Raw genomic sequence first — 16626 nt, forward strand, 5'->3', positions numbered from 1 at the left:
TGGGTTAAAACCACATTTTTTTTTTTCCATGATCACTGCCTCGAAAGGTGTATTTGCCTGATATTGATTCCTGATACTGATCTGTTAATGGATTTGGGGTTTAGATTGCTTGGGTTTTCTCACCTTCTCTCGCCCTCCTCCTCCCTCCCTCCCTCCCTCCCTCCCTCCCTCCCTCCCTCTCCCCCATAGACACGGGCTCCATGACCCCCCTCCCCCTTCCATCATTTTCCCATCTCTCTCATACTCAACTCCGCTTCCCTACAACAAACATGGCCGCTAAATCGGACGGTGCGCCTGTCGCTTTGCGGAACGAGATCCCAGCCGAGGTGCCGTGCGGCTCGGACCAGCGGTCGCCGCAGCGCGTCCGCGCCGCCGAGAAGCGCTACTCCGCCCTGGACTGCTGCTGGACGCTGTGCGCCCTGCTGGTGTTTTTCTCGGACGGGGCCTCCGACCTGTGGCTAGCCGCGGACTACTACTTGAGGGAGGACTACCGGTGGTTCGCGCTCACGCTGGTCTTTGTCATAGTCCCGTCTGTGGTGGTGCAGGGGTTGAGTTTCAGGTGGTTCGCCTACGATTACTCGGAGAGCGCCGAGAGCGGCACCGCGGCGGCCGCCGACGTGGTGGCGGCGTCGGGCGCGGAGAGCGATTTCAGCACCAAGGACAGCGAGCAGCGGGGCGCTGGCCGAGCCGGCGATGCGGTCGGGGTGCTGCCTGCCCCGGGGGGCGGCAGGGGAGGAGCCCGGGGCTGCTGCAGAGCCTTCGTGTGGCTCTTCCAGTCCGTCATCCACATCTTCCAGCTCGCACAGGTCTGGAGGTAAGATCGTCCAGATATAAGGAGTGAATAAACTACTACTACTACTACTACTGCTCTCCCTCGCTCCCCCTCTCTCTCCCTCCCCCTCTACTAATCTATCAATATATCCAGTGTGGGGAAATGGTTATGAAACATGATCATACATCCCCCCCCCAAAAAAACGCCTTTTACATCCCGCTTTGACGTCCCGCGGCTCGGGAAGGGAGTATCGTTAGGCTCCACCCTACTCATACGCTTCTAGGTCAATAATCTCCCGGGGAAAATCGACAACTCATCCACACCAATCGCCTTCCAAATATACTCAAATACCTTTGTTCACTGAGTTGGGCTGTGGATTCCCTTCGTGTGACGTTTGTTCCGGGCAGTGGCCCAGCTGAAAAGTGTTCATGAATGTCAGAAGAGTTGCTTCATATTTGCCCATTGATGCACGCTCAGAGCACTTGATTCCAGTAATGCTTAGTGGGGTCAAGTCAATATTCAGTAATGTTCAAGCGTTCAGTGTCATGTCAATATTCCGTGAGGAATGAAACTATTGACAATAACACAAATTCAAATATGAACTCCCAGGCAGGCACTGGAAAAGGCCAGCGCGGCCAGGTTTCCCTTTTCTCTCACATGGATGGTAGTAGGTCTGTAGGTCAGCCACTCAGGCAGTGATGGTGAGGCAGTCCTCAGGCTTAGACGGCTCTGATTGGTTTTGACAGGTTTGAGCTGCTGCCAGCCAGAATGAGACTTCCAGCTGAACTATGGTGGGAGGAGGGTTAGACAAATAATCTGTATAGACAGATACTGTGATGATAAAGGAATCAGAGGTGAATCAATTACACAAACTATCTCTCCCCCTCTATCTCTCGATCTCTCTTAGTGGTCTCTCTTCCTGCCTCTTTAACAGCCCTATGGGCAATGTGCAGTATTTTATTGATTTCTTATCTCCTCACGGAGACTCAGACTAGTGTCTGTGTCTGTGTGTGTGTGTGCACGTGTGTGCGCGCGTGCGTGTCAGGAGCACATTAAAACAGTGTTGCAAAGTAGAATTACCGGTAATGGCATTAAAGCTGCTGTGTGTGCTGCGTTCACTGTTGCTGCGTTCGGACTCGTGTTTGGGACATTAAGAGGATTACAATTGTGTGTTTTCCAGTCGGCTGTTAACCCAGGAACGATCTGTCAGTGATACTCAGTCAGGTGTGCTTGGACTGTTTTGGGTGGGCCACCATCATTAAATGCATTCGGTGCCGAATGCCGTTGACGATAAAATTGTGCATGCATCCTCCTATGTATCTACAGTGCCCGACACTAAGTATAGCACTTTTAGTATAGTATATTTGTGTGGGTTTATGATTCTCAAAGGGACACGTTGTGTCACAGGAACCCGAACAAATAGGGTTACACAAACGCCCTCTTGGTTCAACGGTCCTATTGACATGGTGTTCCTCCGACCCTTCTCCCTGAAGCAATTACTGAGACACATTTAGCTTCAGTACTCGGTAGAAGCCACCAATACCACCCCCCCCCCCCCCCCCCAGCTGTTAAAGGTTATGATCCACTAACATTTGTTGAGTACAAATAGAGGTCACGTGTCGCCTCGTCTTTCGAAAAGCAAACATAATCGAATCTTTAAAGAGTACTTGTTTAAGAAAGTGTACATACTGTATCTGCCAGTGTGCATGCAGAAGCATACATGTCAAGGTCATTGTTGAGATATGGGAGGATAAATATTGCTGAGGCTGCTGAGGATGACAATTCCCAGAGTGTTAGATCCAGACCCTCTATATATATACAGTATATATATATACACAGTGTGTGTGTGTGTGTGTGTGTGTGTATATATATATATAATTATTATATATGTGTGTATATATATATATATATATATATATATATATATATATATATATATTTTTTTTTTTTTTTTTCCTGAGTCCATGATTTGGATTATTTATTTTTTTTACTAGGAAACAATTCTCTCTACTCTCAATTCCACTGTTGTGTCCAAAATATGCAAAGGGCATCCATTGCTGCTAATCTTAACATCGGTTCTCATTCAAGGTATGTCCACGCCTTGTACTTGGGCGTGCAGAGCCGCTGGCACGGGGACCAGGAGCGCCACCACTTCTACTGGCGCATGATGTTCGAGAGCGCTGACATCAGCATGCTACGTCTTCTGGAGTCCTTCCTGAAGAGTGCTCCTCAGCTGGTCCTGCAGCTCAGCATCATGGTCCAGGCCGGCCATGTCCTGCCGCTCCAGGGTTAGTCACGTTCCTACATCTTTATCTTACATGGTGCAGCTGACAAATGACGAGCAGAATAGGGCGCGTGTGGGGGAGTAGCAGCCTATTGTGTTATCGACCATTTACTCAAACCTCTCGACCACCCTGCTGCACCAGAACCTTGTTTACACACACTGTCACAAATCACCGCAGACGTCGTCAGAAGAATACATTGCCGCATGTCTTTGTCACACGTCTAGCCCACATTCTGGGAGATTGGTCACTTGTCTCTGACTCTATAAGCACCTGCCGGGCATTGAAAAGGTACCACGTTACGTTGCTGTGCTGAATGGCAAAGCAATTACCCCATAGACATTTTATTTGGAAGACATTGTTCCTGTGAATTCTTTGTGTTTTTGTTTTTTTTTGTCATTATAAATGTCAATTTCTGCTCAGCTACGTTCCATCTCGATAGCTCTCCACTCATCTTCTCTCGAATTTCTTCCTCTCCCTCCCCCCCACTTTTCCTCCTGACCTTCTCAAAACTCAATTCTTTCCCCCTCTCTCTCCCCCCTTTTTCATCCTCTTCATCCTCTCTCTCTCTCTCTCTCTCTCCCTCTCTTTCTCTCTCTCTCTCTCCCCCCCTCTCCCCAGGGCTCTCAGCCTCCGCCTCGCTGATATCCCTGGCATGGATGATTGCCTCCTATCAGAAAGTCCTGAGGGACTCCAGAGATGACAAGCTTCCCATGACCTACAAGGCAGTCATAGCTCAAATTCTGTGGCACCTGTTCACCATTGGGGCTCGCACAATGGCCTTTGCGCTGTTTGCGTCCGTGTTTCAGCTTTACTTTGGCATCTTCATTGTGGCTCATTGGTGCATCATGACCTTTTGGATAATCCAAGGTGAAACAGACTTCTGCATGTCTAAATGGGAAGAGATTATCTACAACATGATGGTGGGCATTGTGTATGTCTTCTGCTGGTTCAGCGTGAGAGAGGGCCGCACCCGCTGCAGGATGCTCATCTACAGCCTGACGGTGTTCGTCGAGAATGTGGCGCTCACCACCGCCTGGTACCTGTACCGCGGCTCACATACCTCAGACTTTGGTGCAGTGGCCCTGGTGTGCGTGGTGGCCAGCAGCTACGCTCTGGGCACCTTTTTCATGTTTGTATATTACTGTCTACTTCACCCTGACGGTCCGATCTCAGGGTGGGGCTACATAGTGGAGAAGGAAGGGGCCGTTGAGTCCCTCGCCTCCCCGGCTTCTACTCTCCCTCCTGACTTGGTGGGCAGCCCCCCCAGGACACTGCAGAGAACTAAAGGGGCGGACAGAGAGCAGGGAGCCGGGGTCGACGGGGATGTTTTTCAAGTACGGCCAGCTCGGGGCACCCAGACCCCGGTGCCCCGCCTCACCTCCAGGACTGAGGGGCCAGTGATCCGAATAGACCTCCCCAGGAAAAAGTATCCCGCGTGGGATGCCCACTTCATTGACCGCAGGCTGCGTAAAACCATCCTGGTGCTGGAAAGTGCCGCGCCCGTTACTCCAAGAATCCAATACCGCTGCCTGGGAACGCCCAAAGAAGTGATGGAGTACGAGACCACCGTGTGATACGTTGAAGGCACTGTGACTTCCTTCCTGCCATCTAGACATCCTGTCTGAAAAAAAGCACAGAGTGTCATCTTCAGCTCTGTACCTTGTCAACAGCTGTGTGTACTGTCAAGCACTACAGGCAAAATGAAGAGTTAGGGTCTTTTTTTTTTTTATATTTCAAAGTCCTGTGATGCCATCTAATGATGGGGTGCATTTATATCCCTGTATCATTTCTCAGGTGAGGGTATGGTACAAAAAAACACGGTTGTGACCTTCTTGGAAGAATTGGCTGCAAGGCCTGCAATCCAGCCACGTTGGGGTGAGAAACAAAAAGCACAAGCAGAGAAGTGAAGAGGTACAATTATCAATCATAGGTAGAATATTCACAGCAAAGGTACTTCAATGTGTCCTCTTGAGGGACTTGCTTTCAGAGGCAAGTCTTCAACAAATATGAATAAATGTCAGCTAACACCAAAATATCATTTGACAAGCTCTTGTAGTGGGACTGGGCAAGCTATTTGATAGTTGGCACGGTCGGCAACAAAATATTAACACAACTACTCTTCAAGACATCCCATAGCTAATTACTTAAGTTGAAGGGATTTCTGGAATATTGTCTCAAAGTTGGCGACAGTTTCAAAGCAACATTTACTAAGTTGAATGTAAAACTGTTGGAAGTGTGATATATCTGTGACAACACTTTGAGCATTTTCATGGGGGTGGGATGAAGAGCATTCCTGTGGTTCTATACCTGTATGTTTTTTTTTTTTCGTTCTTTGAAGTGAAGTAGAAAAAGGAAATGTGTGCGTTTACAAGCAAGATGTTATTTTTGCGCCATCATCTGCGTCATTCTAATAGGATGCGCCTTCCTCCAGAATGTGTAAAATATTGGAAAAAAAAAAAGAAAAGAAGAAGCTTCACTGTTATTTTCATGATGCTTCCAAGTGACATGGCAAAGGCAAAAGAATGGGCATTCATTTCCATGTAAACACATCTGTGCGATAAAGCCAGGGGGAACAATAGGACAGTACTGTCTGTAACTGTGCTGTATCCATCCTTCTTTTTAAATGTAGATATACTGGCTGCGCACATCCAAGAGAAGAGCATTTATACTGTTGATGGTACAGGCATGTGCTATTTGTTAATTCAGGGTGTCTGGTTGGTGTTCTATAGAATAGTTATGAAAAGGAAATGTCTGACCGTGTATCTGTGTGTGTGTGTGTGTGTGTGTGTGTGTGTGTGTGTGTGTATGTGTGTGCGTGCGTGCGTGTGTGCGTGTGTGTGTGTGTGTGTTTGCGCGTGTGCATGTGCGCGTGTGTGTGTGATTGTGAGTGTGTGTTATATGTATGTGTGTGCTGGCAGACACGCCAGCTTGCCCATATAAAGTGTGGATGTACGGAACGGAATGATATTGAGTCTATTGTCATGTGCATTTTGAGTTTATATGAAATTGTGTCATTTTAAGATGACAGGAGTTTGTTTAAAATACCGTTTAGTCATTGTATTTTCCCAGGTAACACTGAGATAAATTGCCCAAAAAGCACCGGTACCACCACTCCGACAGTAACAAGGCCCGATGCTTTCATTTATGGTGCTAACTGATGAATCTATCACTGTAACAACAAGACCATGTACCATAAACCGTGTTGTGGAAAAGAGTTTGGCTGGGCTGTACCTCAAATACAAATACAATGCTAGAATCAAAGCCTTAAACTGACTGTTGCTGTTTGCAGCAATTATTAAAAAACAACAACAAAAAAAAAAGAGATGAACAAAAGAGTCGAGGGACAATTTCATTACATTGTTGTGGAAAAAAATAAAGAGCAGTGTGTCTACTTGACTTACGTTTTTATTCAACTCGTCTGTGCGAGAGTGTCAAAGAGAAACACGTCCTATCCGGTTTCCCGCGGCGGTGGTCAGCATAAATGACTGAAGTGGACGATCCCTTCCACGACCGGATCCACGTCATAACTGACCGAGCCGCCTTTAAAAAGAATCTTGGGAGCATGTATCGTAAATGCAAGTTACTCAACAAGGTTTGTTGTCCAAATCCAAACCCTGAGGGAATAGAATGTAAATCAACTGTTTTCACAGATTTTAAGGATAGATCAGCATTCCACTGAGTTGTTAAACCATGTGTAGGAAAATGCTAAAATGTGTCTTTTAAAGTGTCACAATGACTACAGCTGCTTGTTTTCTGTTTTTCTGTCTGAATTTAAAAAATATGTCAACTAATTCTGGAATTGATGGTAATACTGGATACCTTAAAATGCGCACAGAAGTACTTTTTTTTTTTTTTAGTTTTTACGTTTCAACAGATTTGCATTTAGTATTCTGACGTGGAGTGGCGTCACGTGTCCACGTCGTGACGTCGCTCGTAGCGTTTCGCTGGAATTACGGAACAGAAACAGACACGCCCGTGCGTCGGGCGTAAAACCGCGCGTTTCCCTGTATCAACTCCAAGTTACGTCCGGCTTCCTTTGTTTCAAGACGACCCTCCCCCCGCTACACACACACACACACACACACACACGCACGCACACGCACACGCACACACACGCACACACACACACACACACACGCACACACACACACGCTCACTTTCTCTTATCCAATCACATGCGCTCATTATGAACCCGTTTGCATAATGAGGTCGTCAGCCAATGGGCGCCGTGTCGGGGGGGCGTGGCCTCCAGGCTGATACCGGTCCCTTGTTTCCCTGCTCCGGCAGCAGCCGCACACTTGAACGTAGAATGGCGGCGGCTGCCTACGGTCTGCAGTGCACCGGCACCGGCACCGGCACCGGCAGCAACAACAACAACGGCAGCAGCTCCAGCAAATCCCACAAAGAGCGACAAAGGAAAGCCAAGGACTCCAGGCGCAGACAGGCGGCCCTCTTGTTCCTCAGCAACATCTCCCTGGATGGACGTCCGACGTGTCAACTCAGCAACGGGAACCCCGACCAGGGAGACTCCGGCGAGCACCGCGTCAGGGACGCCGGCGCGGCGGCGGGCAGCCTGGAGTCCATAGCCCGGGCGTCCCCTACCCCCTTCCAGGGGATCGGGGTGGTGAGCCCCGTCCGTCCTTCTTTGGTCATGTCGCCGGGACCCGGAGCCAGTGAAGTATTTTTGGAGGCGGGCAGTGAAGACACGGTGCATCTGCTGTTTGATACCCCGCTGTCCCCGGTTCCCCCGGGACACCAGCCCGGCTCCAGCGCCAAATCGCCGTCTGTGTTAAGTCCTGCCCCCGGTGTCGGTGCCCCGCATCTGGACTCACGACAAAGGTTTGTGTGAATAACAACGTGCCGCGTCTCCGGTCAGGGGCCAGCGTTGGGCCTTCACGCTGAGCTGTGTTCACTTCCGTGTTTTGGAAATCAGGTGTCGAGCAGGCGGGGGCAGGTCCGCGCCTTTCACTTTCTTTTCGGGGTTTGTGTGGATCTCAACTGCCGTTTCAATTCACCTCTGCTCCATCAGTCACGTCAACTGTTTGCCACTCCATTTAAAGGTGGGCTGTGGGTGACCATCCCATAATACTACCCCTGCTTCCACCAGTGTCTTGGTATGACCATGTTAATTTGGCTGGAATTCCAAAGGGTTTGGGTCATTTTCCGTCATTGAACGGAACCAAGACGAGGTCAAGCTCCAAACTGATGTCTTCTTAATCGACTGCTCCTTCTCTTTGACGTCTTCCCAGATCAAGGAATGTCTCCAGCTCCCCGGGGCCCAAACTGACCAAGAAGGTCCACTTCATCAAAAGCCTGAGGCAGTACGACACCAGGGGATGCAGGTGGGTTCCCTGGGGAAACAAAGGGGCTTGGACAAACACAGCTCCCGTCAATAATTTGCGGTCAAGTGCAGAAGGGACTCATTTGACTCTTCATTCTCAAAAATGCATGGGGTCCGGCGGCTGACGAAACAGCCCTCGCGTTCAGTCCTGGTCGCCCAGCGCTGGTTCATAATAAGCTGCTTATCTCAAAACGCTGCTTTGTGAGCCACCGCTCAGGACGGTAATGCAGAGTGAACTCCAGTCCAGGTTGGTCACGTACATTACGGTCGACCTGCAGAAACGCTGCTTCACGCGTCCACTCCAGTGTTAAAACGTCTTTGATTAAAGAGGCGTAATGATGATGAGAATAAGTAGATTTTAGGTTAAAGACAGAAAACAAACCTGTTCTAAAATAGTTATAAAAAAAATCATGTAAATAGAGTAGTTTATTTGTAAATTAGTGTCTTGAAAATAAATAACATTACTGGGTTTAAATTAGGTAATATTCTTAATGTTAAAGTAACGATGAACTGATAAAGTGTGTGTGTGTGTGTGTGTGTGTGTGTGGGTGTGTTTATAATAACATTAAAATTGTTTTATTTATTTAATAATTAGGACTCTATTAGTTTAACAGCGCTTCTGATCGTTTGGGACCAACATCTCACCGACCACCTCCCGTCTTCAAACCGTCCCAATATCACATGCTCGGCTGCATTACGGTCGACCAGCCCGGGGCCAGAGTTCAGTTTTCTTTTCTGCTTAATTCCCTCACTGTATCCTCGTGAACACACTTTGTGTGGGGTTACGCTGACGAGGGTGTTTTGCCGGCGGGCGTTTTCATCTGAAGCTCTTTCTCGGTTTGTAACGTACCGCCTTCTTGAGTGGGACAGAGGGGTGTTTGTTGCGGTTTGCGCGGAACCCGTCTCGGAGGCCGAGATAGCGGGGACGGCCCCGGAGGATGCTGGGGGTGCCAGACCGGTGGCGGGGTCGGGGACCGAACATCAGCGCACGCTTTGAGGGTGTGTTCAGGAGCGCCTTCAAGTCTTCGGGACGGCTCCGTATGCAATCGGCTCTAGATCGTGTCGGTGGGAGGTCCCGACAGGTGAGGCGGAAGAAGAGTGCGCAGGAAAGGGCGGAGTTGGATCGGGAGGGAGGCACGCCGTCCGCCGACACGGCTGGGCTTCCTTTCGGAGCCTGGCCTGGTCCGCCCCCCCCCCACGTGCGCCGGGTGTTCAAACCCTGAATCCGTACTCCACCATGCCCCTGTCGTGGCTCTTTCGGTTTTTGAATTTCGTAGCTTTACCTGGATTGACCTGCCTGTCTGTATTCCAGGTGCGATTTCCGGTCGGGAATTGTTCATACAGCAGTTCCGGGAACGACGCCCGCCCTGGTTGTTTTAGCCCCGTGACGGATTCCGTATACTACTCAATGCTGTCGTCAGCTTTATCCCAAAATGTATCGCCTTTCTTTCTTTAGGTGCTCGTACACAGGCAACAAAAAGATGGAGACGTGGTGCGATGCGCCCAAAGTCGGTTTGGGTAGGCATTTATGTCCGACCGTGAAGGGAATGTAAACATGCCATAACCGGCAGCTGCATTAAATACTTGGTGGGAAGCCTCAAGCTTTTTAATAAGTTTATTAACGGCTTCATCGGGTGCTGGAGCGTGTTGGCTTTCAGTGGAACGCACCCTGCTGCCAGGATTACACCACCGTTTACAAATAATCCTTACATTCTGAGCGGCAAAGGTTATGAACCATAAAACAGACGCCTCTGCCACCTGCGATCGGTGCTCCTAAAAACCGCGACCGAGGCTGTAATTATTTTTTATTTTTTGCCCTGGAGCTCTTGCCTGTTTGTGGCTAATATTTGAATTGACGTTTGTTATAAAAGTAACAACATAAACAATATGATTCAACAAAGGTTACCATGCGGGGGGGACAAAACAACAGCGCCTTATCTCGGCGCTCTGACCGTTGTGTGTCGATGGCGGCGGGGATTATAATCGCTCTTGGAACAGAATCAAAATGTGGAATGTGGAAATACAACACCGCTTCACACCAAGGGGAGAGCAGCCGTCATGCAAGAGAGCAGACGGAAATATCCCCCCCCCCCCCATGGCTGCTCTGTTTATTTATATTAATCATGGCCGCCGTCCATCGCTTAGTTATGTCTTCTTTTGGCAGAATTACAATTCCTCTTTGGACTCTGCAGTTTGTATTTGTTACTTAATTTATTCATTTCTGTAACCCAAGCAGTTTGTTGTTTTCGCGACCACACACACACACACACACACACACACACACACACACACACACACACACACACACACACACACACACACACACACACACACACCCCTCCCTAGCTTTACAAACATATCATGACTCCATCCAAGACTCATGCTCAGTCACATGTTGTGATGGTGCATCATGTGCTTCTCCTTGCCCCCGGTTTGGTCTTTGTCCGACTCATTCCGCAGGTTTGTTCAAAACAGTCGTAAGTCGGCCTTCCCTCTGGACTTTGGTCAGCTTGCTTGGCTATCGTGGAGCCTCCAGGTGTTTGGAGAGTTATCTCTGTTTGCGCACGGACCACTCGCCACCGCATTTGTGGTGTGCTATCAGATTTGCCGTATTTAGTGAGAGGGGCGGAGTTTTTGTAAAGTTTTTCAGGTGTGTTTTTTTTTTTTTTTTTCCCCCTTCCCTCGGGCCAGCTCTCTCCGACTCACCCCAGCCAACTTTAGGTCAAGTTTGTTCTCCGTGGCCTCGCTGTTTGACCATTTTAGGGATGCGGATCAACAAAGTGTGTCCTCCTACCACCTGCAGAGCGCGGATATATATGAACCCTTTAGTGACTGACTGCCTGGTAGTTGCTTGTTAGACTGACACTCCGTCTATTCTGTACTTGCTGTGCCCTGCAGGATCATGCTAATTGGTGCCAAGCGGTCTGTATATGCTGCTTTCTCAGTCCTGCCCTATGGAGAGGGTTTTCACCACAGGTACAAACACTATTCCGGACTAGAGCGCACCCCCAGCCCCTGCTTTTAAAGGGGACCTGCTATGCTCCTTTTCAACAAGTTAATATCGGTCTCTGAGGTCCCCAAAACATGTTTTCTTGCTGAAAATACCACAGAGATTATGGATTCTAGCCATTCTAACATGCCTCTATAACGTCCTGCTCCAAAACGGGCTGTTTTTTTGTGGGTGAAGCCACCCTCCTGAGGCCCCTAGTTCTGTGAGCCAATGGGGTTTGAAAACAAGCTCCAGGTTCTGTGAGTTTCCGTTGTACTTAGTCTGTAAACTTTCATTGATTTCACCTTCATCGGTCCACCAAAATCTGTTTCTCAACCAATTTGAGGCGAGAAATAAGCACTCCAGTTGCTGAATCTTCACTTATAATAGATCTCTAGGCCTCATTTCAAAGTTCGCTCCGACTTGTGTCGCCGTGCTCCAAGCCTGTGGTGGACACGGACACAGCACCGGGATTTTTATTTATTTATTTTTTTGTTTCGTGGGAATGTCGGAAAGTAAAATAAAAACATCTACAATAAAACCACACTATTTCTGTTCATTTTGTTTGGACAAACGCACAGCGGATTGCGCACCGCAGCCTACAGTGTCTACTGCATTTTTTTTATTTGTTTGTTTGTTTGTTTGTTTGTTTATTTGTTTATTTATTTATTTATTTATTCATATTTATTTATTTATATTTGAGAAACAAACACACAGCAGAATTAATTGATTATTTTTTAGAATACTCCATCGTCTGCGGTTTCTTCAGGGACAGTTGGTATTAATTCCTCTTCCTTTTAAAGGATCTGTTTGTTGAGTTATTCAGATGGAGGGCACTTGTAATTCTACTGAAGCCCAACGTTAATTAGGGTTGGGCTGCAAATGTGAAGGGGTTGTCTCGGGACAAGGTTTTCTGAACTGACAGTTCGCAAAAAAACCCAAAAAAAACTGACTGGCTTGACTTACTTCACAGTTTGTGTGTGAGCCGGTTTTTCATAATAGGTCCCCTTTAATGTGTGTGTGTGTGTGTGTGTGTGTGTGTGTGTGTGTGTGTGTGTGTGTGTGTGTGTGTGTGTGTGTGTGTGTGTGTGTGTGTGTGTGTGTGTGTGTGTGTGTGTGTGTGTGTGTGTGTGTGGTTTCTGACTTGTGATGTGACTCTCTCTCTCTCTCTCCGCTCAGTGATCCCAAGCTGGAGTCTCAAAGGCAGAGGCTGTCGTCTGTGGTCGCCGTGGACCTGCTCCCCTCGCTGGAGGGTGTGGAGCTCGGCGCTTACGGCAAGGTAAGCTCTGCGCGCCGACGGCCCACTAGTCCTGCACGCTGCGTTATGTGCTGGCTCGCAGCATGTCTGCTTCTCCAGGAAGTCCTCAGCGGCGCCTTGTTCCGTGTGGTTCCCTCCGCAGACCGTGTCGTACGCTCAGTTCCTTTTCCCGACCAACGCGCTGGTGAGGCAGAAGGGCGCCGGCGGGCCCGAGAGCTGCGCGGCGCCGAACCTTCAGTCTCGCTTCCGTGGCAACGCACAGAGGAACTTGACCTCTGCCAGTCTGAGCAGTGCCGTGACACAGGACCCATGTACGCACTGCGCAAACACACACACACACACACACACACACACACACACCTTCTGCCCTGCTGACCTCGTTGGTCACTTTAACACAGGAGCTTTCCTTGTGTTTCCTGTGTCCACCAGGTATCGAGGATTTGGCAGAGTACGACCCCAACCTGCTCAGTGACCCCCAGTGGCCCTGCGGGAGGCACAAGAGGGTGCTTATATTCGCCTCGTATGTGGTGAGTTTTCCTGAAAAAGGCAGATTTGTCAGGCTGAAAGATAGAAGTTGGATTATAAATTGGATAGTCGATAAGCAGATAAAGTCTTACTAATATCCACGTGGAAGACAATTGTGAATATACTGTGTTTTCAGTATAAATAAATGTTCTATGCAGCTTAAAGTACACAATGGAACATTTTCACAAAATTTGTGGTCCTTTGGTTTCATTGAGTCTCTTGAATTTATTGCAAATCAACCAGCCGTTCATTATTTGTTTTGTTTGAATTAAGTCTCAAAGTTGTTGGGTCATGGCGGCACGAAATACCTCCTCTATCGTGGTGACTTTATTGATTGTTCATTTAATGCTGTACATTTCAAAGCCATCATTAATAGAATAGTTTTTCACTGAAATTAATTTCCAGCTCACGGAGAATGCCAGTACCTTCTTTTTCGATCGTCGGGGGAGTCGCAATGGTGAAACGGGTTAAAAATGACCAGCATTTTCCTTGAATAGAGGAAATGTGATGTTAGCTGGAGGTCAAAGAGTCTGATGTGAGCCGTCGTCGTGATAACGTTCTGCTCTCTTCCACGCAGACGTCTGTTATCGAGTACGTGAAGCCGTCCGACCTGAAGAAGAACATGAACGAGATGTTCAAGGAGAAGTTTCCCCACATTAAGCTGACGCTCAGCAAGATACGGAGGTCGGGCCTTTTTGCTTTTTATTATTATTATTTTTTTAATCTCTTGGACGATTTATAAAAAAAAAAAAAAAAAAGGCCTTTGCTTGCCAACCTCCACACACTCCTTTTATTTACATTTTTTTTTAAATGTGGTTTTTAATACTTTTCTTCGTGTGATCTGACCTCTGACCTCCAGCCTCAAGAGGGAGATGCGCGCCGTCAGCGAGGAGTGCGGACTGCAGCCCGTCACCGTGGCGATGGCCTTTGTTTACTTTGAGAAGCTGGTGCTGCACGGCCACCTCAACAAGCAGAACCGGAAACTGGTGTCGGCCGCCTGCGTGCTGCTGGCCGCCAAGATTAGCAGCGACCTGCGGAAGCCGGAAGTGAGACAGCTGATCGACGTGAGTGACGGTTCGACCGCGACATGTCGCCATGGCGACGCCGGCAACAGGCGCTGCTGATTGGTAGCCAGGGTGTTTGTTGTCAAGTTGTTTTCTTGAAGGCGGGTTTCCATAAATGCTGATAGACTGACGCTTATCTTTAGATGGAGGAATCGGAGGATCAGCTCCAGGAACATTACCTCCACCGTGTTTCATTGCTTCAACACCCTTTAAACACCTTTTTTCCGCCCGTCTGGTTCCTCCGTTTCAGAAATTGGAGGAGCGTTTCCGCATCAACAGGCGGGAGCTGATACCGCTGGAGTTCCAAGTGCTGGTGGCCTTGGAGATGGGACTGTACCTCCCCGACAGCAAGGTCATGCCACACTACCGCAGGCTGGTGCAGCAGGGCTAGACGCGACGCGGTGAAGGTAAAAACCGCGGCGCTTTCCCCGCTCCGAGTCACAGTGACCAACACACACATGGTTTCCATAAACTGACCTTAACTCGAGAGTCGCCGAGTGTGAATTCTTGACGAGGTGGCCGTGAATCCAAATCGACGCGGCGAGTGAACCCATTTATTCTGTGGACTGTGGAATACCCGAGAGCCAGTGTTTTTTTGGGGGGTTTTTTGTTTTGTTTTTTGTTTTTAATAGATGTTTTCTTCTAATCATTGACAATTGCGATCACTTCCCAGTTCATCTCAGTTCAGCGACACCGATGGTGGGTAAGTGTAAATAGAACGCGCATGATGGCCGTAAGCCTCCTCTAGCAGACCCACCACTGTTGTTGGATGCAAAACGCATCACAAGACGCCCAATTTACCCAAGGACGTCGCACCGAGACACCAGTAGAAAATGAACGGCACAGCTCATGGAAACGCTTTCCTGACTTGGGAGAAGGTTGAGTCATTCTTTTATTACCTCAATCACAAATGTCAACAAAAACTGCATTTTTCCATATTCGAGACGCTGACATAACCGCCCTTTTTAAGGAGTCACTTGTGAAGGATGTTTGTGATGTTTGCGAATATTGAATTGAATATTGTGGTTTTTTTTTTGTTTGTTTCAATTTGAGTATTCTGATGTTTATACACTCTTGAGCTCTATGTTAGAGATGTTGAAACAGCACGTTCATGGTGCTTTTACTTTGGTTTCTCCGGATATTTGTTTTTGTATTTTGTATTTTTCATTTTATTTTTTTACTTTTGTGTGGATAGCAGCTGAACTTGAACTATTTATGACGTGTGCAAAAGGTACGGTGTATAACTATAAGCGTATATTGCTCAGTGATGTGGTGTTTGGTCATGATGTAACTGTGTTCATGTCAATGGAATAATCATCACTTGCACTTTAATCATTACTATACGAGCTGTGTAGTAATTTGTACTCGTAGTCCTGAACATTAGGGTTAGAATTCTACATTTGATTGTGTTTCTAATACTCACTGTGAAACAGGTCAGTCTTAGCCATTAGACTTAAAATACAGCTTGTGTACTATTAGATGTCTTGGCTGTTTTTACAGTGGCCTTTCACTTGGAGTGAGTCGAGATGGTTATTTAAATATTCATACCGTCCATACAGCATTTTGTGTTTTTTGTACAAAAGAATTTACTTTTATATTAATATTCACTCTGATTTGGTAACGTCATGGCTCTGTCAGCAAAACAAAACTAAAGAGGTGGTTTTATTCAATGTTACACGCCTGTACCCAGGGTATTATTTTGACATGAATATCCGTTTTGCCATACTATGCATTTGCACTGGAGTATTTTACTCCTGTTTCCTTTTCCATTTCTCAGGAAATCATTTTTCTTTCCCGTGACTTTTGAATGGTTCATTAAATCTGACCAAAATCCGTGATTTATATGGTTGCTTTTGAACACCATCATACCGTTTTTTTTTTGGGTGGGATGGCAGCCAATCTGTAAAGCAGTCGTTTTTAGAGAGGTGTCTGCCAAGACGGGTTTCATTAAAAACTCATTTACGCATCCGTCGGTCTGAAACGCCAAAAACTATTCTCCTGCCGCAGTATTTATTGTGCAGCTAACTTTGTCAACATTCGGATGCCATATCACAAGCAACTATGAAGAAAGTGCCTAAAGCTACATTTGGAGCAAAACGTTCACAATCTCCTCTCAAATATTCAACTATTTTATTACAGTTATTTCATTTCAACTTTCTTGTTCATCTTGGGAGTTAGGTAGCATATTATATATATATATTTTGTCTGGAAGAGATGGTCGGAAGCAGTCCTCACGTCCTGTTGTTTGTGGTGTAAATTAAAGTTGTCTGCACTGGTGTGAATTCTATTTCAATATCAATCTGTACTGACGTCTGTTTGAAATGTCTGTACTGTTGTGTGATTTCAGAAAGCGTGTGAATGTTCCCCGTTCTTTCTTACCGTGGAATGTGAA

The 16626-nt window shown here is 47.4% G+C and overlaps 2 protein-coding genes across 2 annotated transcripts; both read left to right on the forward strand.

Moving 5' to 3' along the window:
• Positions 1-218: 218 nt before the first annotated feature.
• xkr7a (XK related 7a) lies at positions 219-4631 on the forward strand (the record flags this gene model as incomplete). The annotated part of the gene is made up of 3 exons (XM_080015023.1): positions 219-814; positions 2861-3060; positions 3676-4631. The coding sequence occupies exons 1-3, from the start codon at positions 270-272 to the stop codon at positions 4629-4631; spliced, it is 1701 nt and encodes a 566-aa protein (XP_079871149.1). The 5' UTR covers positions 219-269.
• Positions 4632-7366: 2735 nt separating this feature from the next.
• cables2a (Cdk5 and Abl enzyme substrate 2a) lies at positions 7367-16513 on the forward strand (the record flags this gene model as incomplete). Its single annotated transcript, XM_080015263.1, has 9 exons — positions 7367-7896; positions 8307-8399; positions 11297-11374; positions 12567-12666; positions 12788-12956; positions 13075-13172; positions 13748-13854; positions 14030-14234; positions 14485-16513. The coding sequence occupies 9 exons, from the start codon at positions 7367-7369 to the stop codon at positions 14623-14625; spliced, it is 1521 nt and encodes a 506-aa protein (XP_079871389.1). The 3' UTR covers positions 14626-16513.
• Between the last annotated feature and the right edge of the window lie 113 nt (positions 16514-16626).

Source organism: Zeus faber (genome assembly GCF_960531495.2).
Source record: "Zeus faber genome assembly, chromosome: 15".
NCBI classification, from domain to species: domain Eukaryota; kingdom Metazoa; phylum Chordata; class Actinopteri; order Zeiformes; family Zeidae; genus Zeus; species Zeus faber.